The following is an 18,668-nucleotide window of genomic DNA, read 5'->3' on the forward strand; positions in this document are numbered from 1 at the left end:
CTTTTTTTTTTTTTTTTTTTGTTAACTAAATGATTGGTTCAGTCCAAAAAGACCAATCTTAATATGACCCAAATGGGTTGGTCCAATATTTTAATCTCGAACCAATCAATGACGTTAAATTTAAGTCATAGACTAAGTAGAATTATAAACATTCACATCAATTAGATAATCCAATAATTCAAAAATTAAATTAAAGAATATAAAACCATTACAACCCATCTTCCCAAGTAGTTGAAGAAGGCCAAGGCGGAAGAATTTGATTATTATTTTTTTTTTCTAGACAATTAGGTATTTGCATGTAGAGAGGGGAACGAAACACTTTATAAGAATGTGAAAACCTCATACTAACTGAGAAAATGTGTTTTAAAACGGTGAGACTAAAAATGATAGGTAATGGACTGTGAACAACATTAGCTAGCGATGAGTCAGTGTTATTACTAATGGTTTCAGAGTCTGACACCAAGTGATGTACCAACGAAAAACATAAATTGTGAGATAAGATCCCCACATCGGTTGGAGAGGAGAACGAAACATGTAACGATAGGCTTCGGCTATTAGCCCACTAACCCAACACATGGGACCTTCATATCTGATAGGCTCTCTTTTTCCTTTAGAAAACAAAACATCCCATGCTCTTTTGAGCTATCTTCAACCCTCCCCTTTTTGCCTCACATGGGTTGATACCCTTTACATTACCCAACCACCCTTCCAAATGTTAGTTTTATTTCCATTTTGTCCCCAATAATGTCCTTATTCTCATTAATAAAAACCCTACTTCTCCAACATAATTGGTCTCCATATACTTAGAAATAATTATATTTTTAAAATAAATACTTTAAAAGCTACACGAACCAAAATGAACAAAAATTGAAAATATACAGACTAACCAAACTAAACTCAAATTTTTAAGCTCTCGAATGAAGTCCTAAAAAAACGACAGTTCTCCAACCCCGAAAAATGATTTATATTAGGGTCCCGCAATCAAGCAAGCGTGTCTCCAAGCACCCACCCCCATGTGCAGCTTTCCCTCCATCAAATCCGAAAAATAGTTCGGTTCCCATAATTATTTAATCACATTTATCCCCACATGTCTTATTATCTCCCATTATATAAAAACCCTCACCCATCTCCATTCTTTTCAGCTCACACACAAACAAACTCAAATCATCTAACATGATGAAGCTCCGGTCTAAGAGGTTCTGCACAGCCTCCACTTTCAGGTTTCCAAGCTTCGTCACCAGCTGCAACAAGAAGATCAAAGTCGCCGACGACGACCACCGCAACCACGCCGTCCCCCTCTCGGAAATCAAGTGGGAGCTCCGTCCCGGTGGCATGCTCGTCCAGAGAAGAGAGATCCCCGCCCCACCCACTTTCACCCAAGATCAAACCATCACGGTTAGAGTCTCAACCGTCTCCCAATTCCACGACATTTTTGTCCAACCCACCTCAACTTTTGGTAAGTTCAGTTAAAATATCATCACTAACTCATACATAAACTCATTATATATTTATTTAAAAAAATTATCTTCTAGTCTTGTAATCTCTTCTTGATCGTAAAAAGTGGGAGTGTTTCCCATAACGGGGGATTTATGAAGCTAATTTAATGATGTCTGTGTCGTGTTTTAAGGAGAATTGAAGATGATTCTATCAATGGTGACTGGTTTGGAAGCAAGAGAGCAAAGATTGCTGTTCAAAGGGAAGGAAAGAGATGACTGTGAATATCTACACATGGTGGGAGTAGGAGACAAAGACAAGGTTCTTCTACTTGAAGATCCAGCCATCACAGAAAGGAAGCTTCATGGCATGGCAGCATCCCAACCAATTAGTGTATAATTAATCACACTAATCCTAATTAATCCCAAACTAAACATGCTTTTTCATACCACTGACTCCGAGAATTTCTAACGCCTTAATTTCTCGTATGTTTTTAGGACTCCGTTCTTGCATTATAGAAGAATTTGTAAGGATCGAGTGTCTCGAATTTAAATTTTAAAGTAATTAATGTATCTTCATCTTTTGTAACGGTTTAATTTATATACTTTAGTTATGTCGGTTTTTTTAATTAAAATTTTAATGATAACTTATTTAAAAAATGTAAAAGTTATGGTGTTTTAGTTTTGTATGTGGTGAGCTGACCCAAGCGTGCAAGCATGCGTTAAAGTTGTCGGTTGCTATAAAATAAAGCTGTCCCTTAAACTTATTTAAAAAACTTTAAAATATTTTTAAATTTTAAAAAAAAATAAGTTTAATTAATGCCTTAATTCTTTTAACTAACTTTAAAAACACCAAATTTTTGTACCAAGTTTAAAAAATAAATATTAAGAAATAAAATAATATACGAGATGTCAAAAAAATTTATTTCATAAAAGTTAATAATGTTAATATTATTTTTAAAATTTCGTATTTTTTAAACTTATTACTAAAAACGTATTTTTGAAAATTTTAAATAGAAGTATTTATTATTATTATTATTATTAATTCAGCCATTTTTATTTAATGGTTTTTTCCTATTTCTAATTTATTTTTAATAAAACTTAAGATTCATCAATGTCGGGAGGGTATATGAGTCGTTGGATCAGCTTGAATTCACCTTTTAAATTTAAATTTTTTAAATATTTAAAAAGTTAATTCAATCGTGTCATTTTGATTACTATAACCAAAGTGCAAAAACTTATGTGATATTCCATAACAACAAACCGCCCTTTATAAAAGTGCTGAGGCGAAGCCCAAAGAAGACAACCTTCCCTTAACGCTAAAGCTTTGAGGAGAAGCCCAAAGGACAATATTTACTAACAATGGATTGGGTCGTTACAACTTAAATATAATACTATAATATAAGTCTAACTAACTCTTTAAAGTATATAAAATATATAAATTCAATTAAGATGTCAAAAATTAAAATCATATCAGATTTAAAATTTAAAATAACACTAAAGTTTAGCTTATTTGTAATTCAAATCTTTATAATCATATTTGCAACATTATCTATAATTATGTTTAAAAAAAATATGAAGAAAGAAAATAGAAGGCTAGATGCATTTCCCAGAATGACCTTATGTCCAAAATGAACTGTTTGTTCACGTTCAGCTTCTTTTCACAAAGCGACCCTGAAAGAGGGGTAGGAAAGTCACAAAATATTAAGAAGGATGGTAAAAAGTAAAAAGTAAAAAGTTGTGGTAAATTAGGAAGGATGAAGAAAAGTTACCTTAATTCTTGGGCGCTTCTCTGCATTGAGCTTTCTAACTTGATAACGAATGCGCTTGGAAAACAGCCGGCTCTGCCTCTTCTCTTTGTATCTCAGAACACTTGCTTCCCTTTCTTTCCCTATTTCTGGCACTTTCCACACGTTATTCCCTTCGCTTCCAAATCCATTTCTCTGCATCAACACCAGACAATTTGAAGATCAACACGTCTAAAACTCTGATTTTCAATGATTTTAAAAGTAAACTGATCTTACAACATTGGGGAGAGAATCGGAGTAGAGAGATGGATCGTCATGGAGATTCGGCACAATCTGCGGCGATTCTCCATTGATGAAAAGTGGAGCTTTGTCCGACCAGGCATTCAATATCCCTTCATAATCCAGCTTCAACCATACATCCGCCGCTGTGCTTCTTGCTTCCTTTTTCTCCACCACCTCCGAATAACACACCCACCTCTCCTCCGCCCCCACTTCCCTCTCCCTGCTTCTCATCGCCGTCCGTACAAGTTCCGTCTCCGACCATGTATCGTTCTGGTGTAAAAACCTCTGCAGGCTGCTGTTCTCCGGATGCAGGGGAAACAGAGTGAGCTGCTTCTGCGGCGGCGATGGCTGGTCGTGGATCATCTTCAGGGGAAAAATTAGCTGAGGAATTTGGGTCGTCTTGTTTTGGTTCTGGATTTACGAATCGGATGCTTGATTAGGCAAATTTCATTGCTGACGCTCATTTCTCTCGATCTTCTTCAAACAACACACACACAAATTTCACTCTGTTTGCTACAGAACAAGGGAAAGAGTGCGAAAAGCGAAGCCAAGGAGGCGGGAGGGACCCAGTTGGTGACGTGTTCGGTCTCTTGACACGTGGAGCGAAGAGATTGGGAGTGGGAGTGGATTTTGTGTTGTTATCCAGATTTCCCTTTGGATAGAATCGTGGGGGTGCTTTTGTAATTTCACTACTTATTTTTCTGAAAACAATTAATATTTTTGCCCCCATTGGAAATAATTGCAATTCACAGGATACCCTCCCCTTGACCCGTTGATACGTCAGTGCAATGGTTGTTTGCCACTTGGGATATCCACGTCAGTGCAATGGTTGTTTGCCACTTGGGATATCCACGTCAGTGCAATGGTTGTTTGCCACTTGGGATATCCACGTCAGCGAACACAAATTTTAAACCTTTAGGAAGAAAGGACCTTTGATCTTGATGGTATTGATTAGGTGAGAAACAGAACTGAAGGAATAAAAAGATGGATAGAGTAGTGGAGGATTAAAATAATTAATGGAAAATGATCTTATGATAATCACTCTTTAGAATTATCAGAGAATAGTGAAATACATTAAGCAAGCAACAGAAACATAATCTCTTCAAATTCAAGTCAAACCCATCTCATAAAATTAAAAAAGTTTAGAAGGCAAACAATCCAGCAACGCCCAAAACCCCGGCAACGGTGGCGGCTGACACTTTCTGGAACGAAGCATCACTGGGCGGAGAATCAGAGGGTGAATCACTTGGTGCATCAGCCATATCTTCGTCTTCGCTGACGGGTCCGGCAGCAGGTCCGCTTGGGGAAGGTGGAGATGACGCATCAGCATCGGACTCGGGGGATCCAGCAGGGGAATCGGCAGAACCCTCATTGCCGGCAGGGCCAGAAGCAGGACCGGAAGCAGGGCCATCGGCAGGGCTGGAAGCCTTAGGGGCACCGGCATCAGCCTCGGGGGCACCGGCATCAGCCTTTGGGGCACCGGCATCAGCCTTTGGGGCACCGGCATCAGCCTTTGGGGCACCGGCATCAGCCTCGGGGGCACCGGCATCAGCCTTTGGGGCACCGGCATCAGCCTTTGGGGCACCGGCATCAGCCTCGGGGGCACCGGCATCAGCCTTTGGGGCACCGGCATCAGCCTTTGGGGCACCGGCATCAGCCTCGGGGGCACCGGCATCAGCCTTTGGGGCACCGGCATCAGCCTTTGGGGCACCGGCATCAGCCTCGGGGGCACCGGCATCAGCCTTGGGGGCACCGACATCAGCCTCGGGGGCACCGGCTTCAGCCCTGGGGGAAGAAGCAGCTCCTTTGTGAGCATGGGCAGGGGTTGGAGCGGCAGCTGCGGTAGTCTTATTTTCAGCAGATTTGGCGTCAGAGGGTTTATGGTCATCGGCCTTGGGTGATGCGGCGGAGACAATGCCGACAACGACGGCGAAGACAAGAGCAAGGAGAAGCAATTGGCGGGCCATTGTTGCTGATTTTGTTAAGAGATGGGAAGAAGAAGAAAAGAGGGAGTTTATTCAGATAAGGATTCTGAAGGCTGCAGAAATCCTCTAAGGTATATAGAGAAAGACTGCAAGACCAGAGAATGAGTTTGAAGGAGGAAAGGGGAATGGCATTTAAAGGGGTTTCCGGCCGACGGCGGAGGATTCCGTTTGGAGTTCAGAGGCTCGCCGGATTTGGCGGATTTCGCCATTTTCAGTTGCCTGCAACTGCGACCGGGTCTTCCGGCCAGAATCTTAACTGTATTTAGGATCTCTTCTCTACAATGGCGGGAGGGAGATTCAGTTTAATATAATTTTATATAATATAGTGTGAATTTGAAAAATATATATAATATACATAATATACATATTATATACAAATGGATCTATCGGTTAACAAAACCGACCCGGATGATGACGCGAACCCATTACCCATTTGTAGATGGGGCTGCATCAACCGCCAAGAAACTGAAACTAGAAACTGAAACATGGATCAAATCGCTGGTTTTCTGCCGTCAACGGTGCCGGACTAAGGAGGAATGCGAGGACACGATTCGAAGAAATCTCCGAAGTATGAACAACAAATAAATTGTTTCCTGTTTAATTCGTTTATTCTAATGCTTTTTTAGCAGTTCTCTACAACCGAAGTGTCTGTTCTATGTCTGTATTTTTTCCCTCAATGGATTATTGAATATATGCCTGCATGTCACGGCTCCGATGATGAAGTTCTTGATGGGGAATTTGGAGAAATCCGGATGTGGAATCGGGGATAAGTTCATTGAGAATTCTTCTCATGGTAGAACTTAAAATCTGTGTGTACGCTCATGCTAACTTGAATCTGATCTTGGCAATGATTTCTGGAGGAGTGTGTGAGGAGAAGAGTGATGAAATCAGTGGCTGCTCATCCTTACTGCTCAGAAGCTGCTGCAAAAGATGCCATGGAAGCTGTCTGGGATGTTTGTTATAATGATACTCAGCCATTTGATAGAGCTCCCTGAAGAATGGTTTATGCTCTCATTTCATCTGCAGAGAACAAAGCCGCCGCCGCTCCTAATTTAATGCCGCAGTGCCAAAAAGAGCAACAGGTTTTTTTTTGAAATCGGAGGTTTAAATATTCATATTCACTGCTTATAAATACTCATTCCAATTTTTGTCTGTAAATTTGTATGTTAGAGTCAAACAAACTCATCTGATGTGAGTCGTGTAGAGCAGAGCTTAGAGTGGATCGCCAGATTTAACATGATGCACAGATGTGCCTTGTTTCTCACGAAACGTGTATGGCAACTCCGCCCCTTGGAGGAGCCCTTTCAATCTCCCAATTTCTCTTATATTCTATTTCTTCTTCTTCTTCTTCCTTCTCCCTTGTAATTCTCTCCACCTCTTCTTCCCCATTTTCTCCATTCTCTCTCTCCCTCTTCTTCCATGACCCTCGGAATCGAAGCTCGACTGCGTTCTAGCAATGGGGGGTGTGTTATGCCGCCCGATTCCCATTTCTCCGATGATGGGGTTTCTCGCAAATCCAAAGTTACCGTCGTTGGAAGTGACAATTGGGGCAGTGTGGCGGCCAAACTCATCGCCTCTAATGCCGCTAGGCTGAGCTCTTTCCATGGTGTTGTCTTGAACTTCTTCTGAAATCTCATGATTTGTTTGTTATTGTTGCTGGATTTCTATTTTCCCCCTTTGCATTTTGAATTATTCGTTACTTTTATTGGATTCCAGATGAGGTTAGAATGTGGGTGTATGAGGAGACTCTGCCTACTGGTGAGAAGTTAACTGATGTTATCAACCTCAACAATGTAATGATCTGTTGATTCATTATGACCACTTTCCATTTTGTGAACTTTAGAGCGTTACAGATTAGTGATTCTCGAACCTTTATTAACAGGAGAATGTTAAATATCTCCCTGGTATAAAGCTTGGCATGAATGTTATTGCAGATCCAGACCTAGAAAATGCAGGTCTTCAACTGTCTCATTCTAATCTTTCTGAGTTAACGTGGTGAATCTGCCATGAATTGTGACTCTAATGGGTTGAAATCTCAGTGAAGGATGCTAATATGTTGGTGTTTGTGACTCCCCATCAATTTGTGGAGGGGATATGCAAGAGAATGGTTGGAAAGATGAGGAGAGATGTAGAAGCTATTTCCCTCATCAAAGGAATGGAGGTGAAGAAGGATGGTCCATGCATGATTTCTTCCCTCATCTCCCAGGAATTGGGTATCAATTGTTGTGTTCTTATGGGGGCGAACATAGCAAACGAGGTCCTAAAACTTGTTGTCCCAATTTTCAGGTCATTTCTTGTTCCGTTTTGTTTTATGATTCTTGAACTGTTCATGCAGATTGCTGTAGAGAAATTCAGTGAAGCAACAGTGGGCTACAGGGAGAACATGAGAGAGAGAGCTGAAAAATGGGTTCAACTTTTCAGCACTTCCTATTTTGTTGTTACTCCTGTAAGTACAGTTCATGACCTCATGTTTTATTCAAGCAATCCCTGTTAGCCTTCTAATGGTGAAATATTCAAAGGTCCAAGATGTTGAAGGAGTTGAAATGTGTGGAACCCTTAAGAATGTTGTGGCATTAGCAGCAGGTTAATCATAAACCTTCATCATTTGGCTTTCCTTTTGCTGCTTATAATGAGCAACAGCCTTGAAAAATTTGAACATGGCAGGTTTTGTTGATGGTTTGGAGATGGGAAATAACACGAAGGTACAAAAATTAGTTCTAAAAGTTCAAAAGGTAACCTGAATGTTTATCATATTTTGACTATTTTCACTCAATTGGGTAGGCTGCAATTATGAGAATCGGTTTGAGAGAGATGAGGATGATTTCCAAGCTTCTGTTTTCATCTGTCAATGACAGTACTTTCTTTGAGAGTTGTGGAGTAGCTGATCTGATTACGACGTGCTGTATGGATAAATTCTTCGTTCTTTTGTTCTTCTTCCATACTCTTTGTTTGTCTCGCGGTAGAATGTGAGATCCCACATTGGTTGGAGAAGGAACAAAGCATTCCTTAGAAGGGTGTGGAAACCTCTTTATAGCAGACTCGTTTTAAAAACTATTAGCAGTAGGTTTTGGCTGTTAAAGATGGTATCAAAGCCAGACACCGGGGCGATATGCCAGTGAGGACGTTGGGCCCCAAGAGGGGTGGATTGTGAGATCCCATATCGGTTAGAGAGGGGAACGAAGCATTTCTTACGAGGGTGTGGAAACTTCTCCTTTTTAAAACCATGAGTCTGACGACGGCGACAATATCTGTCAGCGGTGGGTTTGGGCGGTTATAAAAACTGATGTGTCTTTGGCAGTGGGAGGAAGAAACAGGAAGGTGGCAGCAGCTTTTGCCAAGAATGAAGGGAAAAGGTTAGTATTGCTACTCAGAAACTTGGATCTTCAACATGGATGCTACCATGTTTCATCATCGCTGTATATGATTTTTGCCTTCTCCCATTTAGGTCCTTTGATGAACTTGAAGCAGAGATGCTACAGGGCCAAAAATTGCAGGTTTTTATAATTATTTAGGTACTTTTAGAAAGAAAATGTAATAGGACGAACAGGGAAGGAAGATGCTTGTTTGTTTCTTGCTAAAATACTCTCCAGGGATCCATTTCTGGTTACACTATCCTAACACCTGATTTTATTACATTTTAAAGGGTGTTTCCACTGCAAAGGAGATGTACGAGGTTTTGAAACACCGTGGGTGGCTGGAGCTGTTCCCACTGTTTGCATCAGTCCACGAGATCTGTATCGGACACCTCTCCCCCTCGGCCATCGTCGAGTATAGCGAGCGCAAACCCAACTTCTGTGTTATTGATGGCCATGCTCAGTAATTCAAACAAGAAACTGTGAAAGTGTGTCAATGTCAGACTGGGATTTGGTTCATCTTTAGAAGTACATGTTCAGAGATTGCTGAGATTCTCAAAACTTTGAACTGTTTCAGATGTTCAAGAGAATCTCCTATTTTGTTGGAAGGTGCGAGTGGTTAGTGCTGTGTAACTCAAAGATCCAAATCTCCAAGTTCCTTAAATGGAAATTGATGATACATATCAGATCAAACTTCTTTTATGATTCATTCTCCACCAACCTCTAAGAATCTTCCAGTTGCAGATTCTGAGTCTATCTAAGCACATCCCTACTCATCATTTAGAACCAAACTCCCATCTGCTGAGTGAAGTTACGAGATTGCATGGAGTGACTTACTGTAACCAATATGAGATCCCTCATCGGTTGGAGAGAGGAACGAAGCATTCTTTATAAGGGTGTAGACGTTTTAAAAAATCATGAAGGGAAGCTTGCAAGGAAAAGTCAAAAGAGGACAATATCTGCTAGCGGTGATCTTGAACGGATACAAATGGTATCAAAGCCAGACACTGAGGGTGGATTGTGAGATCCCACATCTCACATCGGTTAGGGAGGTGAACAAAACATATCTGCTAGCGGTGAGTTTGGATTAATACAAATGATATCAAAGCCAGATACTGGGATGTGCCAGCGAGGACGGATGGATTGTGAGATCCCATATTGGTTGGAGAAGTGAACGAAACATTACTCATTTTCAACTGCTATAAAGAGAGACCTAGCCATGTATCCACCAACCAAGCTGCCTCTGCATTCAATAGGGTGTCTCATTTTGCATTAATTTGATGGTTGAGCCTTGAGCAGCACAGGTTGAAGTCCTACTCACAAACTGCCACCACAAACTATTTTTTTAATGATTTAAGAAAATAAAAATAAAAAATAATAATTTGGATCGTAAAGACGCAATTCAATGAAGTTCATAAAATACTTCTACCTTAATGAATTTAGGTAATATAAACTCACTTTTATTCATTAAGAGTCACAGAAAATACGTAATAATAGCTAAAGATGTCACTATTTTAATGACGTCACACAAATTTAATTTTTATGTATTAAATGTGGCCCCCATATGACATAGAAGTCAAAAGATTATTTTACATAAATTGGAATTCAATCCTATTTAATTTATAGCCAATTTTTTTTATATTTATTTTATTTTCTACATTAATCTTTCCATATATTTATTTTATAAATTTTTGGATAAAAGTAAACATCTAAAGCGGAGATCACATAAGCAGCATTTAAGAAGAAGAAGAACAAGAAAAAGAAAAGATTAGTAATTAGGTAAAAGCTGGGAGGGAGAAAGTTGGGGGGAAATTTTGAAGGGGATACTGATGGTGGTTCGTAAGGCATTTGATGGAGCTTGGATTGATCTGAAGGAACAAGTAATTTCCAGCAAAAAGATCTCCCAAATGCGCTTCGCCATCTCTGAATCGCTTCAGAACCTTGGAAATGGAGCCTCCCATGGCATTCACCAGCCGCGATTTCCTGAAAAGCTTTCGGAGGCTAGGGATTCTGAGCTTCTTCAACCTCCTCCCGATCGAAGCCCTTCGCATTCTGAAACCTCCAAACCTCCTCTGTTCTCCTAGTCTGGATCTCGCAATCGCCGACTCCAATTCGTCGCTGTGCCGCAGTCTCCGGTACCGGAATTTGGCTGCGGATGCGATTTCGAGGTCCGCCATGAAGGATTTGGAAGAAGATCGAATTGATCTGTTGAGAAGCAGTGAGAGGGCATTAAAAGGGAGAGATAGAGAGAGATTGTTGAGAGCATTAAATGGCTTGGCTACTGGAGGTAGGGATTTGCATCTTCGTTCGAAACTTGTTGATGATAGCAGCATGTCCCCCTACCTAGTTAGGAATTGGCGGAAGTTTGTACAAGTAACGTGCACACCAAACGGCGCGACAGGCTAGTTGAATATCACACGGGGCTTATCTTATTGATGTTCACAGATTAACTACCATCATTAATATCCACACCACCCTTTTTCTTTTCTTTTTTTTTTTCTTTGGAACGAATGAGATTATATTTTCTGTCTCAAAATCTTACCTCATCTCGATCCACTCCACTCACATTTCTTATAAGAGTGTGGAAACATTTCTTATAAGAAAAAGCTTAAAGAAGACAATATATGTTAGTTGTGAATTTTGAATGTTGCAATGGTATAGAACTAGACACATGTAGTCCCCCAACAAGAATGCTGAGGGCTAGGATTATTGCAATGGTATCAGAGCCCAGACATGGGGTAGTGTGCCAGCGAGGACCCAAACATCGGGTCGTGTGCCAGCGAGGATACTGGCCCCAAGGAAGATAGATTGTGAGGTCGCACATTAATTATTACAGGATGTTGTGCTAACAAGGACGTTGGGGACTTTGTTGCAATGGTACCAAAGCCCAAACACCGGACAGTGATAGATTGTGAGGATGCTCGAGGTCACACATTAGTTGTAGAGGAGAACGAAACATTCCTCATTATCTGCTAGCGGTGGATTTGAAGGATTTCGATCATCGAACACTTTATTAATACTCTTACTACTCTAGTAAGTTTGTCCAATCACAAACTATTTATCACGTCATAAATGTTGACCTAAGGGAAATAAGTTTTAGTGTATAAACTAATTAAATCCATATATATATTATTTGCCAATTGATTCCGTTTTCCCTCATTTAAAGTTTTTTTTAGACTATTCCTCTTGAGTGGCCATTGCGCCAGTTATTATTTATTATTTATTATTTATTATTTATTTCCACGATATTAATTATTAAAAATAATATTGACTAATTAAAAGTTGAAAAACGTGTTTATTAATTAATTAATTAATTAATTAAACTAAATTATGTGACACTCTAGTTCAAAATATAATAAAAAAAATAATTTTCTAACATTTTGATCTAGTTATGCTCGAGTTATTACTTCAAATAAAAAATGGTAAGAGAAAAATATGTAAACATCATATTGACCACATATGAATGTTGTTGAAGAGTTCAGAATAAACTAGCTGAAAATGTAAGAGTGAATGATGTGGAGCCTAAAGCTCGGGAAGAAATCTCTGAAGGGGTGGTTGAGCTACTCAAGTGAACCGTCCTATCTTACTTCAACGTAGACACAAAAAGGAGAAGGTGGTGAGGATGGCCTCGTTATCCACACTTCTAGTTAGAGGAATGGAGGATGGACCCCAAGTTTTCATGAGCGTTGGCAGGTTCAACCGTTCATCACAAAAGCCAAGATTGAAGATCACTAACTCGTACATATTTATTTGTATAAATAATTTTGGGCATAATAAAATAATTTATCTTAATTAAAAAAAAATAAAAATAAAAATTAGGGAGGAATCTGAAAGCAGGGGAGACTTTCCCAGGACCAGTGTGTCCTAATCAGCAGATCTCATGATGGCAAGCATGTTGGGTGGTGTAATATCCACTTCAAGCCGCTAAAATTGCGCTAAAGCTTCATAACTTTTTTGTTATAAAGGCATCGGATGTCTTCAATAATGCCCATTCTTTATTTATTTTTCTTCCAATTTTCAGCCTTCGCACGCCAATCGATCATGTGCTCCGCCTAAACCGAACCCCGTATTTTAGAGATACACCCACTTTACAAAACTCCACTGTTTCGCTTCAAATCCGCCATTGAAACCCAATTGTTCAACCCGTGCATCCATTTTTTTTTTCTTTCAAGATGCTTCAGTTTCTTCCATCTGCTTCCTGCTGAGGTACTTTGTTAGGTTTTGCATCAAATCTGAGAAATCGCCCACAAGGTGTTTGTTGAAATGCCCTTTTCTTTTTGTAGCAGCTATTTAGAATTTGGGATTTTGGGTTTGGATTAGCCGATGCTTATGTACTCTTAAGTGATTGTAAATTTGCAATGCTGGTAGCAAAGCTCAATCCATGGTGAAAAATTAGACAGACCCATGATTGTTTTTTGTTTAGGTTGTGCTGTGCCGAGTGAATTTTGTGTTTATTTACTTTCTATATTTGGCGTTTTCGTCGTTGGTAAATGAAGGGATATGGGTGAGGTGTCTGTAGACTAGACTTCGGTGTTGAAGAAACTTAACAGATAAGTCTATCTTCTAAGTCGGCTTGGCTTCACGGGTTTGCGTGAACCAGTCGTAGATGCCGCCATTTGTTTTGGTTTCTGAATACGTTTTCAATTCAATATTTTCCCAGACACTTCCTCCTCCAATTCCTACACGCGTCTCCCGTATTTAATTATGTGTTTTTTTCTTTTCCATCCTCGATATTGTAACAATTCCTTGTAGATCGGGATTTTGATTTCCCTACAATTTTCATATCTTGCATTGAGATTGATAGAGCAGGATTTTGTTGGGTTCTTCTGTAGAGACTTTTTAGTTGTGCTTGATGGGGGCCAAAAGTTCAAAGGAGGCCTCGTCCTATCGCTCAACTTCTTCTTCCTCATGGGGTGGTGGTGGTGGTGGTGGTGGTGGGTATTCTCAATCGTCATATGGACATGAGATCCCAAGTTATGCGCCTCAGCAATCCTATTCTTCTCAGCAGTATTATACATCAGCTCAAGAGTGCTATGGGAACGTTGATAATGGCAGGAGGTTGGATAGAAGATACTCGAGGATTGCTGATAATTACAATACTTTAGAAGAGGTAATGTGTGGGTTTAGGGTTTGAATAGGGACTGATTGAAACATATTTTATCCTTTTAGTGTGGAGAATGATGGCTTCGTCTGTGTATTCATTGAATCTTAGGCTTGCTTAATTTGCATCTGTTGAATCTATTATTCTTTTCATAGATTAAGTAACTTCAAGTAATTTGAGCGTTCTTAAATGAAAAATGATGCTGTAATTTGGCGGCTTTGCTTTGCTTCTTTCTGGGAAAAGGGAACGCTTTGTGTTTTTGTGCTTATTTACTGGCTTTGTACTTACGAGCCAAAATTTCAAAACTGAATAAAAAGTAGTGTTTAGAAACCTGTTATTCATTTGGAACTTGGATTTGAAAAGTATTTTTGAATAGTAGACATTGGTGAAGGAAAAGTTCAATTTTTAGAAATAAATCATCATCAGACCGAGGCTTAGAGGGTGAAGTAATCTTCTGTCCTTTCAGGTAACAGAAGCTCTTGCGCGTGCTGGCCTGGAGTCTTCCAATCTTATTGTTGGCATTGATTTCACCAAGAGCAATGAGTGGACAGGTGAAGCATTAATTTCTGTGCCCAAAATTTCAAAATATTGCCTATCATTTGTGGTGGGACATTGTAAGTTGACCTTTATATTTTCAAATAGGTGCAATCTCGTTTAATAGACGAAGTCTACATCACATTGGAGACCACCCAAATCCTTATCAACAGGCAATATCAATTATTGGAAAAACATTGGCTGCTTTTGACGATGATAACTTAATTCCCTGCTTTGGGTTTGGAGATGGTTGGTATCTGTTCTTTTCTTTGTAGAACTCTTGATCAATAAAAAATGTTGGTGCTGACTTTTCTGAATTGGCAGCGTCAACTCATGATCAAGACGTCTTCAGTTTCTTCTCAGAGGAGAGGTTTTGCAATGGATTTGAAGAAGTATTAAGTCGTTACCAAGAAATTGCCCCACATCTACGACTTGCAGGTTTGTTGTATACATCTACGGTTTCTTTCTTATATTTGAAAGACTTGTCTCTTTGATATGGAATTTGATCCTGGATTTGTGATAGGCCCAACATCATTTGCACCTGTTATTGAAATGGCGATGACCATTGTTGAGCAGAGTGGTGGTCAGTACCATGTTTTGCTAATAATTGCTGATGGACAGGTAGGTCTAAATGTCTGATTCCCTGCTTTTAATACGTTGAGTTAGGTACTAGAAAGTGTTAAACGAAGCAACTTGCTTGTTTTCTTCTTCTACTATTACTATTGGTTTGCTGCTACTATGGTAGAAAATGAAATTTAGAGGGACTGACACCTTCTGGAACTTAAAAAAGTGGTGGTAGTGTCACGGTCGGTGTGTACAGTGCTCAATGATAATAAAAATTAATATAATGACAACATTCTTGGATGTTTTGCGAAAATTGGGAATGTGATTGAACTTTTCGAAAAATAAGTTATAAAAACTTGTGTCTAGTTTGCGCGTTTGTGAGTTAGTGATTTGTAAAAATTAGTGTGTAATATGAAAGGTGGATATCATCAACCTGGGTTTGTGTAACCTATGAGATTAACTCTAACCCATACCTTAGTGTTAGACGAACACGACTCTCCACAATGGTATGATATTGTCCACTTTGAGCGTAAGCTCTCATGGCTTTGCTTTGGGCTTCCCCAAAAGGCCTCATACCAATGGAGAGTGTATTCTTAGATTATAAACCCATGACCATTCCCTAAATTAACCGATGTGGGACTTTCATCATCCAACACCTCCCCTCGAACAAAGCACGCCTCCCCTTAATCGAGGCTCGACTCCTTTGGAGTCTTAGTCATTTTTTGACTGCCTTCGTACCTTCGAGGAGGCTTGACTCCTTTGGGAGTCCTTTGTTCGACATTTAAGGATTTGCCAATCTATTGACACGGCTAAGTTTAGGGCATGGCTCTGATACCATGTTAGACGAACACGACTCTCCACAATGGTATGATATTGTCCACTTTGAGCGTAAGCTCTCATGGCTTTGCTTTGGGCTTCCCCAAAAGGCCTCATACCAATGGTGAGTGTATTCTTAGATTATAAACCCATGACCATTCCCTAAATTAACCGATGTGGGACTTTCATCATCCAACACTTAGGATGAACAAACTTGCATTTGAGATATAGAATTATTGTAAGCCTAGGTTACACAAGCTTGCCTGTGAGCCGAATACCCATAATGTCCAAGGGAATGGTTCTTCAATTACCATCTTCCTAGCGGACAGGCGTGGACGAAAAAGGGGGTGGGGTAGGACGGGGTGAATTCGTTGTGTTATCTAAGAATCTCTATGCTCTCATCTCAGCTACATGTTTCTTGCTCAGACTTTTGTTTAAGTAATTGGATTATCTGTTTGCTTCTTCACGTCTTTTAAATGTGTTCCCCTAGCTCAGGTGACTAGAAGTGTAGATACAGAACGTGGGAGGCTTAGTCCACAGGAACAAAAGACTGTTGATGCCATTGTTGAAGCAAGGTGAAAATGGAGTTCTTACATTCCTCCTGTTCCCTTCTTTACTCTAAAGCTCTATATCCATTTTATAATAATATATGCTTTCATTTCACTGCAGCAAGCTCCCTCTCTCCATTGTTTTAGTTGGCGTTGGAGATGGCCCCTGGGATATGATGAGAGAATTTGACGACAATATCCCATCGCGTGCATTTGATAATTTTCAGGTTAGTACTCTTATTTCAATCCATCTTTACTTGCATACCTTAAATACGTTCATATGCATATGATTTATGAATATGCGAACTTAGATGCTTACTTCGCAGTTGTTATATTTTCCTCTTCCTCGCCCGTCCAGGTTCTGTTTTATTTTTCATTAACTTCTGTGTGTGTGTGTGTCTAGTTTGTGAATTTCACGGAAATTATGTCAAAGAATATACCTACATCTCGGAAAGAGACCGAGTTTGCTCTTGCAGCATTAATGGAGATTCCAGCCCAGTACAAAGCTACAATAGAACTTGGTATTTTGGGGTAAGATACTATTTGCTTCTTTTTTGCGTCGGAAGTAATTGTTTTTGTAGATTGATCATTATTATCTCTTAATATTGTGCCTCACATTTATGAAAACTTTATATCAATAAAATGAAAGAAGTCAGAAACACGGAGAATTACAAACTATCTTTCCTGATATTAAGCTGAATCAAATGGGAACCAGTTCTTGCGCAGAACTTATCTATAATTTTTTTAGGAACGAGTCTATAAAATAATCCTTATGTGTCTCGTTCGTTTCCATTGATAACGTTTTTTGTGTACTCGAGCAGTGGTTGCAAGGGCTTATCTCCCCAGAGAGTTGCACTTCCTCCACCGGTCTATGGCACAACAGCTTCTTTTAGTAGTTCAAAGCCTACCTGGTCTTCCAGTTATGAGCCAAGCGTGCCTTCTTTCCCCGGAAACGGGCATCCTACTACTACTACTAGTACAGCTCCTCCTGTCGCAAGCTCAACTTATGATAACCAGGTTTGTTAGATATTAATCTTGGCCGTCATGATTTCTTTACCCATTTTTTTTTTCCTGTAAATTAAACGGAACATGCTTATCGTATAATGCAATATTTCATACTACTAATTGCACTTCCGACTTCAATTCAAATTGAGCATCTTTGTTGTTTGGCCTCGTGCAACAATTACTACTTTTTCGTGTTTTCTATGTTTTCTGTTATGAGAAATTGTCGTCATTTTATTCGATAGCATGTTCGTTATGCATAATCTGAATTCGTTTCCCCAACCAAGTTCAACAGTATCTGGTGTGGCCGTACCATCGCTGGTTTGATTCTCTGACCTTTCATCACTGTCTCGAACATTAACTTGAACATGGCTCAAATGATTAATACATATGCTCTCGAGTAGAGGGAACCTCTAGAATGATTAGTAACTTTTAGCAACTCCCTTCGATATTTCAACGAAATTTCACCTTTATTTTCTTTCTTTTGAATCTGAGAAGGGACTAACATTCTACTGTTCTTGAACAGCTCTGCCCCATTTGCCTCAGCAATCCAAAGGACATGGCTTTCGGCTGTGGACACCAGGTGATATTTATGAAAATTTCTTTAAACTATTGATGGAAAGAACATGAATTCAAGAACCCAAAGTTGAATGTTTGTGTGTTTGTTCATCACAGACGTGTTGTGAATGTGGACAAGATCTCCAGACATGTCCGATATGCAGGAGCGCCATCCACACCAGGATAAAGCTCTACTGAAGCGTCTCTGCATACTTCGCTGTAATTCTTTGTAATTTATTCCTTGATTGAATCCATTGGTCCATGCATGTTTGGGTTATGTTCTTCAAATACACCATGCGAGCTGGCCATTGAATTGCATAGTCAACAAATTTGTAGAACCCGCGTTCCAGTTTAGTCATACCCGATGCAATCTTCGAACCGGTTTGGATTAACTTTTTAAGTGTTTATTTTTCCTTTTTTGTACTTAAAAACGTTCTTTAAACTCTTAGAAAGTCATCCAAATAATCCGTTCATGTACAGACAAACACGCCAAGATGGTAATTTGTTAGAAATAATATTTTGGAAGTTTTATTTATTTAATTTTTTTAAAGCTTATTACATACGAAATTAAAAATTGTAAAAATGGAATGAAATCTGTTTACAATTTAATGACACATTAATTAAAATTTAGGGAGCAAATTTGCAATTCAACTTGGTTTTTAAAATTTTATTTTGAAATTAAAATGTTTAAATTATTGTACTAAAATAAGAAATAATAATAATAATAATAAAACTTGGAAACAT

At 39.3% G+C, this 18,668-nt stretch overlaps 5 protein-coding genes across 7 annotated transcripts; 3 read left to right on the top strand and 2 right to left on the bottom strand.

The window, feature by feature from the left end:
• The first annotated feature begins 1,121 nt into the window (after positions 1-1,121).
• On the top strand, positions 1,122-1,981 carry LOC111489034 (BAG family molecular chaperone regulator 4-like). Its single transcript, XM_023137046.1, has 2 exons — positions 1,122-1,456; positions 1,628-1,981. Exons 1-2 carry the CDS (start codon positions 1,174-1,176, stop codon positions 1,831-1,833), a joined length of 489 nt encoding a protein of 162 aa, XP_022992814.1. The 5' UTR covers positions 1,122-1,173; the 3' UTR covers positions 1,834-1,981.
• A 946-nt stretch (positions 1,982-2,927) lies between these two features.
• On the bottom strand, positions 2,928-3,960 carry LOC111489031 (zinc finger protein CONSTANS-LIKE 7-like). Of its 2 annotated transcripts, none has more exons than XM_023137044.1 (3): positions 3,461-3,960; positions 3,206-3,376; positions 2,928-3,107 (listed from the first exon to the last, which is right to left on the bottom strand). In XM_023137044.1, the coding sequence occupies exons 1-3, from the start codon at positions 3,824-3,826 to the stop codon at positions 3,084-3,086; spliced, it is 561 nt and encodes a 186-aa protein (XP_022992812.1). In that variant the 5' UTR covers positions 3,827-3,960; the 3' UTR covers positions 2,928-3,083. The 2 variants fall into 2 exon arrangements, with proteins under 2 accessions (XP_022992812.1, XP_022992811.1); XM_023137043.1 differs by having other exon boundaries at positions 3,458-3,960.
• A 516-nt stretch (positions 3,961-4,476) lies between these two features.
• Positions 4,477-6,028, bottom strand: LOC111489030 (tropomyosin-1, isoforms 33/34-like). The gene is made up of 2 exons (XM_023137042.1): positions 5,248-6,028; positions 4,477-5,205 (listed from the first exon to the last, which is right to left on the bottom strand). Exons 1-2 carry the CDS (start codon positions 5,428-5,430, stop codon positions 4,606-4,608), a joined length of 783 nt encoding a protein of 260 aa, XP_022992810.1. The 5' UTR covers positions 5,431-6,028; the 3' UTR covers positions 4,477-4,605.
• Positions 6,029-6,038: 10 nt separating this feature from the next.
• LOC111489027 (glycerol-3-phosphate dehydrogenase [NAD(+)]-like) lies at positions 6,039-9,510 on the top strand. The gene is given in 12 exon segments (XM_023137036.1): positions 6,039-6,530; positions 6,619-7,054; positions 7,165-7,241; positions 7,331-7,403; positions 7,488-7,705; positions 7,784-7,894; positions 7,968-8,031; positions 8,113-8,150; positions 8,230-8,350; positions 8,747-8,801; positions 8,894-8,942; positions 9,092-9,510. Coding segments are annotated over 12 exon segments (1,503 nt in total). The 5' UTR covers positions 6,039-6,446; the 3' UTR covers positions 9,269-9,510.
• Positions 9,511-12,775: 3,265 nt separating this feature from the next.
• LOC111489383 (E3 ubiquitin-protein ligase RGLG2) lies at positions 12,776-18,329 on the top strand. 2 transcript variants are annotated; one of them, XM_023137577.1, is made up of 12 exons: positions 12,776-13,052; positions 13,634-13,911; positions 14,369-14,453; positions 14,545-14,685; positions 14,761-14,874; positions 14,960-15,057; positions 16,312-16,391; positions 16,486-16,591; positions 16,768-16,895; positions 17,186-17,381; positions 17,893-17,949; positions 18,042-18,329. In XM_023137577.1, the coding sequence occupies exons 2-12, from the start codon at positions 13,654-13,656 to the stop codon at positions 18,120-18,122; spliced, it is 1,344 nt and encodes a 447-aa protein (XP_022993345.1). In that variant the 5' UTR covers positions 12,776-13,052; positions 13,634-13,653; the 3' UTR covers positions 18,123-18,329. The 2 variants fall into 2 exon arrangements, with proteins under 2 accessions (XP_022993345.1, XP_022993344.1); XM_023137576.1 differs by having other exon boundaries at positions 12,776-13,007.
• Positions 18,330-18,668: the final 339 nt, after the last annotated feature.

This window comes from Cucurbita maxima, unplaced genomic scaffold, assembly GCF_002738345.1.
Source record: "Cucurbita maxima cultivar Rimu unplaced genomic scaffold, Cmax_1.0 Cma_Scf00014, whole genome shotgun sequence".
Classification (NCBI taxonomy): Eukaryota; Viridiplantae; Streptophyta; class Magnoliopsida; order Cucurbitales; family Cucurbitaceae; genus Cucurbita; species Cucurbita maxima.